At 40.4% G+C, this 11305-nt stretch overlaps 1 protein-coding gene across 8 annotated transcripts in view; it reads right to left on the bottom strand.

Moving 5' to 3' along the window:
• Window positions 1–2897: 2897 nt before the first annotated feature.
• Window positions 2898–11305, bottom strand: part of iqsec1b (IQ motif and Sec7 domain ArfGEF 1b) — a 222139-nt gene continuing 213731 nt past the window's right edge. For 7 of the 8 annotated variants that reach the window (XM_023278167.2, XM_023278168.3, XM_055010590.1 and 4 more), the window contains 2 exons: window positions 10441–10490; window positions 2898–7380 (listed from right to left, as the gene is read on the bottom strand). In XM_023278167.2, the coding sequence (XP_023133935.2) occupies window positions 6838–7380; window positions 10441–10490 (593 nt within the window). In that variant the 3' untranslated portion in view covers window positions 2898–6837. The remainder of the gene's footprint in view (window positions 7381–10440; window positions 10491–11305) is intronic. The other variant, XM_023278171.3, reaches the window with a different exon arrangement.

The raw sequence follows: 11305 nt of genomic DNA, 5'->3' as shown, positions 1-11305 counted from the left end.
TAGTTGTATTGTTTGTTGTTTGATTTTCACCAGACAACATAGCAACAGATATATACATATTTTTAACCTGATAGATATTAAGCTGGTTGTCAGACAATTTTATATAATAATATATATTTTAAATACTTTTTTAAAATAATGTTTTATTATATTTGTTTGGGTTTGCTGTGCTAGTATGATATTTCTGATTACACCTGGACACAGCACATCGGTGCTGCCAGGGCTCCACTAGATGGTGCAATGCCCAAAGGAACTACAACGATAATAGGGCAAACTACAGAGCTGGACCACGATTGAAAAGTTTATTTATAGAAGTTTATTTTTTTATTTACTTATTTATTTAAAAATAAAGGGTGCAACAAATACAGACAAATTTCAGCCACCCACAATTTTTTAAGAGCAGTAAATATCATTAATATTGTTATTACTATTATTGTTGTTGCCGATGATGGTGATGATGATGAGAATAATAATAACAATAATAAAGTATAAAATCTGCTCCGTGAAATATACAAACAGATTCATCTCCTCACTCACAGGTCAGACACTCTGGGCTCATTTTGTTTCACTTAACTAATATTCTCTTCTAGAGTGGACACTCAGTATTGTACAATAACTACTTCTTTGCATTCTCTTTATTCCACTTTATTTTCTTAGTACAATGTACATTTTTACATTTTATGCTTATCATTTTCTACTTATGCTTCTATTTTTAGGACATATTTCTACTCATGTTAATCTTTTTTTCCCCCCACTGATTAAATTTCTAAAACTTGAATGGGAGCAACTGTAGCATGAACAATTTCCCCTCAGGGATCAATAAAGTATTTCTGATTCTGATAGGAAAAAATAAACAACTGCTGGTTGTTTACATTAAATACATACTGTACTTCTACAATGCCAACCATTCTCTGCTGGTGGAGGAAATGAAGCCGTGTGCTCGGTCCCTCCCAGCTGCATGATGACGTCGTCCTGCTGACAGCGAGGATGTGGCCCTCAAAGCTGGGGTCTATTTTTAGCTCCAACCTCGAGGGCCGGACAGACAAACAGGGCAAACTGTCACTCAGACCACCTGCCACAGTCAGGCAGGCGGCCAAGGCATGCTGGTTGTGAGAGACTGAGAAAAGAATTAGTGTGCACTGCTTTGTGTTGCCTCTCTGACCTTCATCAGCACTGACAACTTCCAGAGATTTTTTTTTGTTTTGGTCCATACAAACACTTCACTGTCCCCGTGGGCCTCTGTGTTCTTGGGTTGCTTAGGGAGGGAACAGACATGTATGTATCGCTTATCAGCAGGGCTGTGTAGGTGCTGCTGAGGACACAGATGTCACGTCCTCAGCATTGTTTCTGGGAAATGTGGGGATTTTAAAGGGGAACTCCACCAAGTTGACACATGAAGGTCAGTGTTCTCGTCACAGTCCAATACAATGCTCGGAGTATGTATTCTATAGCTCAAAAAGCAGCCATAGACAAACAAGAGAATAAAAACCCGGATGATGTCAGCAGGGAAACCTCAGGCTACACATTTATAATAGAAGGCTGATGGTAAAAACGGAGGGTGCGGAGCTTAAAAAATGTCTGATGGTGCAGGGAAGTTCTAAGAAAAGATGTCACTGATCACATAATGAAAGAGTCAGATCCAGACTCAGTGACCCATTCAATGACCTGAGGAGGAGTTTCTATTTCACAATAGCACACAAAGTACAGCTTTGAGAGCTGACTGTGGAAGTTTTTTATAAGATGAAATATCAATTTGAGACAATAAATAAATACTAGTATTATTATTAATTTAGAAATACTATTTTTTCCTAAGTCAAGATGTACTCATAGCTGGTCTAGATCTAGTCCTAGTTTAGTTCTCTCCTTGACGGCTGAAGCAAAAGAGAAAGGAGTTCAATAATCACAGGGTTGGGTTGGTAGTTTTAACATCAACCCAGTCATAAGCAACATATTGAACAACACACTACAAATAATGGTCATGAAAAACAATTTGAAGCACTCATGCTGAGGAGGCAGTTTTGCATAAAAAGTCCCATACATTTGTGGTTTCTGGGTTGTAGGACCAATGATCTTTGGTGGTTGAGTCCGTTAAAAGGCCACTCTATGACTGCAGAAACACTTTTAGGTAGAAAAATCTAACATGGTTCTAGACTCCAGGATGATTTTAAGTAAGTAAGAAACCCAAGTTTGGTCTGAAGATTCTGGGTCTCTCTGTATTCTGTAAGTAAAAAACGTTACTTAAGTAAAGGCCAAGAGCTAAAGGACCACTTTAACACTGAAAAACTGTCTGCATAAGTGTGTTCCTCTTAGACATCTATTAAAGATTAGCACTGTGGTGCCACTATTGGGTGAGGGAACCTTTTCTGTTGCATTCCATGACTTTTAGTTAGAAAAATTCATGTAAGTGTATAATTTTTATGTTTTTTTCACAGAAAAGTTTTTGTAAGAGCATTTCAAGAGGATTCTAGTGCACTTTTAGAAAGAACAGGCTAGTGCTGATCAAAGACTGATCCTAACACTTTAGGATATGAACATTTAATAAGCAGACAAGTCCTTAAAGTCATAATAAAGTTTGATCCTTGGACTGTAGTAGGAAAGTACTTCTGGTTAGTTTGCCAAGTCCTAAAATTCTAGAACTACTTAACCTTTTGTGGAAAAGAATGGGACCCTTTGGCCATTTTTAGGTGGAAAAGCAACATTTCCTTCTTACAGTGAAGTTAGCTCTTAAATACTAAAACACCTACATTTTCCAGGCTGTTTCCAAAATTTCTTCCCATTTACTCTTTAAACAGAAAAATCCAAACTTAGTGTGACTATCGACCTACAGAAGGTCCAGTTTCTAGACCTTCCCAGTCATCCAGATGAATAATAAACACGTACAGACACTTAGAGGCAGCTCAGGTTTTACAGTATATTGTTTTATTTTGCGTTCTCAACATTGTCACAGTACTAGTTTTACATCAATAGGGTTTTTGTCTACTTAGAAACAGAATGCATAATAAAATAAGAGCACTCCTCCCTTCCATTTGACTTCAAAAGTGGGCTGTGAGAAAACAGGAGCGTCTCAGGTAATAAGAAGCAGTGTTAACCGTGTAACAGTTGGCTGTTCATCTCTAGATCCTATGATAATTCAGTCCTGTCGGAGGCAGAGAGAAGCAGTTTGATGATTATGTAAAGATCAGAGGGGAGCAAGAATGCACCTTCAGTGTAACAGCAGACAATGAGTTGTAATAATAATAATAATAATAATAATAATAATAATAATAATAATAATAATAATAATAATAATAATAATAATAATAATAATAATAATAATAATAATAATAATAATAATAATAATAGTTTACAGACTATTTACATATGTTTCTCATTCTTTACTACCCATCCTTTAAAACGTTTGCTCAATTTCAAACCCACTTCGTTTCATCGTGCTACATTAGATTTCCCCAGGTGGATTTTTGCTATTTACACTCAGCAGTACACTGCTGCGTCTTCATATTGTACAGTGGAAATAGAGGTGAAATGCATGCCGGAGTAGAATGACACAAGTTTTAAAAATGAAGAGACACACTAGCGGGCCAGAACTCATATAAATGTAAACAAGCATCAGCCAGAGAGAAATCAAAGCTACACTGAAAGTTTAGGGTCGAGTCAAGCATGCTGCTTGATAGAACAGTTTAAAAAAAAAAAAGTGAGAGAGAGAGAGAAGAAGTAAAGAAACAATAGGCATCAATGGCATGCAACAAAGCACCTCACATGGAATCTGGACAGGTTTTACAATAAATCAGTCTTCTGGATGGTTGTGAATTGATGTAATCAGGATGTAATAAAACTAACTGAAGCTTTTTGTTCGCTGCATTCCTTAACAACTAGTTTGTAATCAGGATGTAGTCTAAAGACAGAATTTGTCACCTGAGGAGCTGAAAAATTTTGCAACTATACTGGTTACTAAACTGATTTTAAAGTGCAGTATTGGCACTTTCCTGACATAAACTACATGCTTTGATTGTTGTATGTTTTACAGATCACAAATATTAGATTCTACAGCACTCTACAGTGCATTTAGTAGAGTTAAGATAATGGTAAATGTTGCAATTGTCAGCTTAAAATTAAAGGTGAATAAATGCAGTAATAATGCCAGTTAAATCAGTCATAAATCATTAAAAGGAACAACTGGGTTGCCAGGTTGGGATCACTTTGTGGTATTTTTCTTCCAGGAAATTGTTACACAGAAGTGGCGAGAAACTCAAATCCATCTCATCTTCTGATCAATTTAGATACTCAACAGCTTAGACATCAGCCAGGGTTAATAATCATTTGCCAAAAACTGTGACAGATTGTCATGTCTTATTAGCATTCATCGGTGCAGCAGCTGTGGTGCACTGCTTATCTTCATACATAAATCCAAACAAAAACATGGATCCACTCATATAAGGTATAAGGACACCAGCCCTGACTCTATTTTAAAAACTCAAAAGTTGTCTTCTAAGTGGGTTATTGCTGATATAAGGAGCATTAAAAAAAAGTTTACTAACAGACAATTAATTTTATCAATAAATCCAATTACGAATCCTGTTGAAAAGGTGGTTTATTTGAAAAGTTGAGGACATAATTGTTTAAGAATACTGATCTACTGTTTATCACTTGACAACAGCAATGTGTTCGCTCCTGACAGAGACAATGTGAAGATTAGAGAGTTCCAGTTTAAATACTCAATTATCACTTTAATTTTCAGATGACAGAGTACATCTTTTTGTCATGCCGGCTCTAAAGATAACAGAAATTTGTGTTGGAAAAGAACATTTCCCCCCTTTACAGCTGTGATAAGATCCAGCTTGAACTATGGTTGTACACTAAGATCCAGTAAACTACTGTACTGTATACAGATCAGGAAAAGATACAGATTCGGTTATCGTCTGGAGTGACACAAACACATAGTTGACTTCGGTTGGCTGTAGTTGAAGAAGTCAAAACTATTCTACCATTTTAACAACTGTCAACCATAACACTGATATAGGTCGGGAATACACAATAGCTTGAAAATCTCGTCAAAATACACTGTTACATGCAATTATTTTCCGTGACATTCTGTATCGGTGCAGAAGATCCAGTCCATCCAAATCCATGTGGATACTCACAAACACTGAGGAAGAAATGACAAAGGACAAAAAAAAGGGGAAACTAACAGAACTAAAGCAAAATGAACAACCACCAGATTGCAAAGTGTTCTTGGACAACAACAAAAAAAGTAAATACATATTGCACAAGTTAAAAAAAAATGCATCTCAGAGTCTTTAAGCAGATACAGACTAATTTCTGCCACTGATATCAACTAAGTAGAACAAGTGCTGTGTCTATCACTTTCAACGGAAAATATGCTCCAGCACACCAGCCCCCTGCCACTCCACAGATACTGTGCACAGGATTGGCTGGGAGGTACAGTCAGCCATCCCATAATATGTCAGAAAGATGATTGATATAAAAACTGCCATTTGTGTTGAGTGAAGCATGAGGGCGCTGTCACCATCACAGAATGATAATTACTGATTTTTAGTACTGTGGCGTCTGTGTGGCTCCCAGGAAAAAGAGTCAGATGGAGGGAGTGAACAGCCCTGCATGATGGCTCGCTGCTCCAGAGACGCTCGGTGCAACCGAAGAGGGACGGGGCTCACTCAGCCAGCTGAGAGCTTCACCACTGGGACAGTCCTGTTGCTGTTTCCCTGCTGCACAGTTTGCACAGACTCCTCCAGTTTCCACGTCCAAAAAATCCCCCTCCTCCTCTTCCCGCTGCGCAGACTTGAAGAATCTGAACCAGGTTCGCAGTACGACAAATATATTCATATTGTTTATTGGACTCTAAAAAAATAGTTTAAAAAAATAAAATGAGGGCGGGCTAGCAGCCAGCACTGAAGGGCGGACATTCAGAAGAACCTGTTTGCTCAGCAGCTCGCTGTGGCTTCCGTTTTCCAGAGCAAGAGAGACGACTCCGAACCAAAGACAGTGGACGAGACTGTGGGCAGGCCGGCGTTCACCAGCCCTCAACAATCGTCAACGGAGTTCTAACTCAAAGGCAACCATTTACAGTAGTGTTCCAGCTTACATCGACTTAACTAATAAAAGCTTTGATTGGTTTCTTAACAGTGAAAGTATGTCTCCTATGTGTGAGTATAATACTGAGTCTTATTTGATGCCATTTGTTTGGTAATAATAATTATAACAGTTGATATTATTATTTTACAAAATACTATGCACAATATACATAAAGCAATTTTTGTGACTAAATTAGTAAATGCTTCAATAATTGGCACATTTATCACTGCTAACAAAGATATCACAGTGCACTGTGAGCTACCGCTACATTAAATACTCGTCCAGCTACTGCTGAGGCCGACTGTGTCTGTCCAGCCACACTAACCTCACACTAGATAAAATCACTTTGTAGACATTTAAGTCGAGATTACTATTTAGTTCTTCGGTAAAATACTAGTAAGCAAGATATTTGATCGTGTTCCTTTAATTTACTGAGGAGAAACAGTAGTTGTGGTCTTTGTGCATGCTTTTGCAATGTTTGTCTGCTGCACCTGGAGCAGGCAGACGTGAATTATGACCTGAAATGTGTTGAAAGGAGCAAGCGGAAAAGAAAAAACTGAATAAATTGCCCCACTGAGCTACAAACAAACAAACAAACAAACAAAAAGCTGAAGGAGGCACAGGATCTCATCTAGCTTTTCATCCCCAGACCAGTGATGCACAGTGCGACCGTCTCGTCAGCCGAGAGCCTCGGAGGAAAAAATGAAAATTCAGTCAGAGGGGCCCGGAGAGGCCCCCGTGTGCCCCTCACACCACCGTACTGATGCCGCTGTGCTTGGGCTTGGTGCTGCTGGGGCCCTGGGAGGGCGGTGGCGCCGGGCCGTGGTGGTGGGAGCCGTGGGCCGGGTGGGAGGAGTGTGCCGGGTGGCTGCCGTGGCCGTGCTGTGCGTGAGAGTGAGGCGGGTAGGGCGGCTGCTGGCCGTGCGACGGGGGCGGGTGGTACTGGTGCGGGGGGTGCTGCAGGTGGGCCGGCGGGTGGTAGTGGTGGTGGTGGTGGTAAGGCGGCGGGTTCTGGGTCATGTGGCAGAACTGAGCGTGGTGCGGGTGCATGGGGCCCGGCCCTGCGTCCGTCTCCACGCGGGCCGTGTGGTGCAGGTTGGCCGGGTGGGGGGTGTGGGAGATGAGGGTGGGGTGCAGAGGGGTGGGGCTGGGGGACTTGACCCGCCTGGTGCCAAACAGAGATCCGAGCAGCGAGGAGGAGTTGGGCAGCGACTGGCCACTGTGGCGGGACGGGCAGTCTCGGCTGGAGGGGGTTCTCCGCCGCATATGAGGGCTGCTAATGATGGACCCCTGCAAGAGAGGAAAGAGTCAGAGCACAGAAACACACAGCAGATACAACAGAAACCTTCTTAACAACCAGCGGAATAAAAATGCTGTTGCTGAAGATTGAAGTTTTACACATGCAAAAAGGCGTATTTGTGGATGTGAAACACTGTAGTGTGCACAGCCTTGTTGAATTCTTATCACAACAGCTCCAGCTGCATGACCTGCTGCAGCTGATCTCAAAATTTCCCATGATTGCTTGTGTTGCCTTGTGGAAAAGCGTCTCCATTTCCTTTTCCAGTTCACTGCCGTTGCTTGTCTAACCATGCTAACATCTCATGGTCGACTCTCTCTAAATGGTCTGGAGGCTCAGCTTGCTGAGCCTGTCAGAGCCGGAGGTATCTGTGCTTTCACGAGCAGACAAACAGCTTCTAAGTCCACAGACTCTCTCTGACTGCTGATACTGTTATGAGTTCCTGTCTCTGGTATATCCGGTTTCCAAGGTTGCAGTGTCCTCTTTAATTCCTATTCAGCTTCGCTTCTGAACCTGTAATGTACAATCTGAAGCTTCACATGTATATTCAAACTCAGATTCACTGACTGCACTGATGTGTGTTGATGGTTACAAATTTCCACTCAGCAAAAACAAACCTCACAGTCATATTTTCCAAGCAGAGCAACAGACTAGCAGGTTAAAAGCAAAACAGTCAAAACAAAAGAAATGAAGCGCATCATTCAGAGCCATGCACAACATGCAAAGAGAACTCCTCACAGACAACCTTGATAATTCTAAAATATCCAGAGTCTTAAATTAACGATGTGTTCATGTGTTTTCATGAATTAATAATGTGCTTGACTAAACTCATAGAGCAGCCCGACCCTTGGAAGTAACTGTGCATTATGATCTGCAGGATATGAAATATTGTTTTGCTGCTATAAAGACAGAGAAATATCATAGATTCCTTATAAATGACCACGGTGCCTGAAAAAATGACAGTATAAATCTATACGTGCATTACATGTTCATCTTTGTGTAGCACTAGTAATATGTGAAGGTTATAAATGAGCTAGTATTGCACAAGTGGAATGCAAGTTGTTAACTAGTTTATTCACTCTGGCTGGATGTTGATGGCAGAACCTTTAAACTTTATTGTTTGTATTGAGTGCCATTTAAAAAAACATTCTCAAACACCAAAAGATACCGAGGCCCTGTTCTTCATCTTGAGAAAAAACTGATTAATGCTAATGCCAGCCAGCTACTAGCTAGTTCAATTAAACTGTGATTATTTCTGCATTTTTTTCCTGTCTTTAAAGATTAACATCTCAAGCAGGAATTAATGACATTCAGGTCATGGATGTAATAAGGTGACCTAAGTCTTGCATAGTCAGATCATTCATTCTTCATCATTTTGTTTGTTTGTATTTCTTTAAACCAATCACACTTGCATTGGGTGGAGCTAGGTGAAGGATGCAGCTACAGTGTTCCTACAAAATAGTGATGTTGAAATTGTTTTAGTGGAACATTTGCATCTATTAAAATGGATTCCCCCAAACAAATATATATTCAGGACGGCCTTATTGCATGAAATCTGCAGCAAATCTTATCATTTTCAGTGTGATAGGTTGCTAGCCAGATATTGTTGTTATTGTTTCCTGTTGAAATGGATTATTTTAAAAAATAGCAACACATGAACACTCAATACAGGCTTAAACATTTAGTAAGTGAGACTAAGGGAAATCAGATTCCGGATTATGAGATGGAACCACATTCATTTGAATTAAAATGGTGTACACATTAAAAAAAACAAAACAAAAAAAAACAAGTGAAAGAGCATGTGCGACATAAACTCTCGCTGGCTGGTCTCCTCTTGGCTATAAAATAAAAATAATGTACAGCTCATGTTGGACTTAGTAATGCTAGTAAAACAATAAAACAAATAGATCCAGTTTGGGTAATTAAAGGAGCGTTTTCACTTGGTTTGTGACGCACAGAAAAAGATATCAAAAACTGAAGTGTGCTCCTACTCTGATGATTATGTGTGGGTGGGCATCCCATGAGGAACTGTAGTAACTTGGTTGGCTGCTATGCTAACTGCTGCTAGACATCACAGCAATATTCCTGGGGGCTTATTTCAGAATGTGGTGGGGCTTAGTGATGATAGATAAATTGTTGGTTTTGGTGTCTTTTCATGGGATTTGCAGATGATAAGAAAAACCTAGTATATAATAATGCCAGCCTCCTTTAAAGTCCGGAAGCTCGGACAGATTCAAGCTAGCACAGAAAGAAAAAGCTTGAGTCAAATAATCAATTCAAGCTAAGTCAGTTAGCCACACACAAAACAAATCTGAGCACTGTCTGTAAAGTAATATCCCTAGTAGATCTGTAAAGTCTGTAGCTAATATGTATTATATTGTGGATTAATTGTATTTTTATTAGCTTGAAATTGCCATGTAACTAATAGCTAAAGTTAATGTGAATACAAGTGAATGCAATGCAGTATAAAGTGTAATATTTCCTTCTGAAATGTAGTGGAGTGAAGGACCTTTAAGTAGCAGAAACTGGAAACACTCAAGCAAAGTACCTCAAAACTGAGTAAATGTGTTCATCAGACCCTGCAGTGGGTAAGAGTGACAGTAAAAAAAGGAAAAGGTAGGAACTTCTGGTGAAGGTCAGGGGTCAGTGAAAGGAAGCGGTGCGAGTCGGTGACTTCAAACTGTGTGAGCATGCAGGAGCTGACAGAGCACAGGCAGCTCCACTCAGAGAGAACAAACCAAGGGCAAAATTCAGGACAACTTAACCACTAGGCAAGAGAGGACGACTCAGACGTGAGAGTCGTATGTTAACAGAGTGGCCCTAATGTGAGTCAGGAGTATCATGTCATGCTATGTAAAGGGTTAACGTTCCAGCCACAGCAGTGATATCATTCCTGTTCACCCCAATGCATGCACAGCGACCGAGGTGCTCAGAAAAAAAACACACACCACCAAAACAGAAAAGAACACCACAAAGAAACAATGAAACAGACTTGCGTGTTCACAGTGAACATAAAGTCGGAGGACACTCGGCATCGGTTGCGTCCTACTTACTTCCATATTGCTGTCTAGTGATCCTGCACTGCTGCGTCTCCCACGCTTGCCTGCCCAGAACATGTGACATGACAGATCAGAAACGCCTGGTTAAAAATGTGGAGGTGCACACATCCCTTCTGTCTAGAATGGGAGGATACTAACACTAAGATGGCACATGACTAGCAAGCAGAGGACTGATCGTAAGGCACAGGGAGGAGAATAACAACTAGAGGAAGGAGAAGAAACAAGCTCCAAAACTAGGTCAGCCTTCGATCTCCTAAGGATTCTACACAGCAACCCGAGGCACTGCTGGCAGGAGACCTTCCCATTAGGAGAACAAGTGTAGTCTGGCTGCATTAAAAGGATACTCCTGCAGTTTACTGGCATCAAGGTGAGACATATTAGAAAAAGAGTGATTGAAATTGAAGCATCAGAGGCCAAAATATCAGAAAATTCCATGCTCCCAGTTACCGACAGATTTTTTTTTTTTTTTTAAACCAAAAACATGTAGGCTCCAAACTCAAACCGAGACTAGCCTCATCGGAAAAAAGCAACAAAAAAACCCCAAAAAGATGCAGCCCTCACCATAACTGCTAACTTTCTCTTTGAAGGAAATGGATGTTCTAACATGAGTCAGATGTAATTTTAATGCTGCATAAATATCTCCTAAAGGAAGCAAAGGCCTCTAAAATCCAAAATAGGTTGGGCTCTATAAAGGCTGCCACTCTTTTGATGGCTGCAGCTTATTCAAAAAGCATCAAAAGTGCTGAACAAAAACAACACTGCATTCATTATTTAATGTTGCTTTAGTCATCTTAGGTCACATAGTGTGCCAGTGCAGAGCAGCTCCCTGCACCCTGCCTGAATCAGTGGCGTACCATTA

This window comes from Amphiprion ocellaris, chromosome 5, assembly GCF_022539595.1.
Source record: "Amphiprion ocellaris isolate individual 3 ecotype Okinawa chromosome 5, ASM2253959v1, whole genome shotgun sequence".
Taxonomy (NCBI): Eukaryota; Metazoa; Chordata; class Actinopteri; family Pomacentridae; genus Amphiprion; species Amphiprion ocellaris.
Note: the sequence above shows the minus strand (reverse complement) of the source record. Positions and strands in the feature narration are given on the sequence as shown.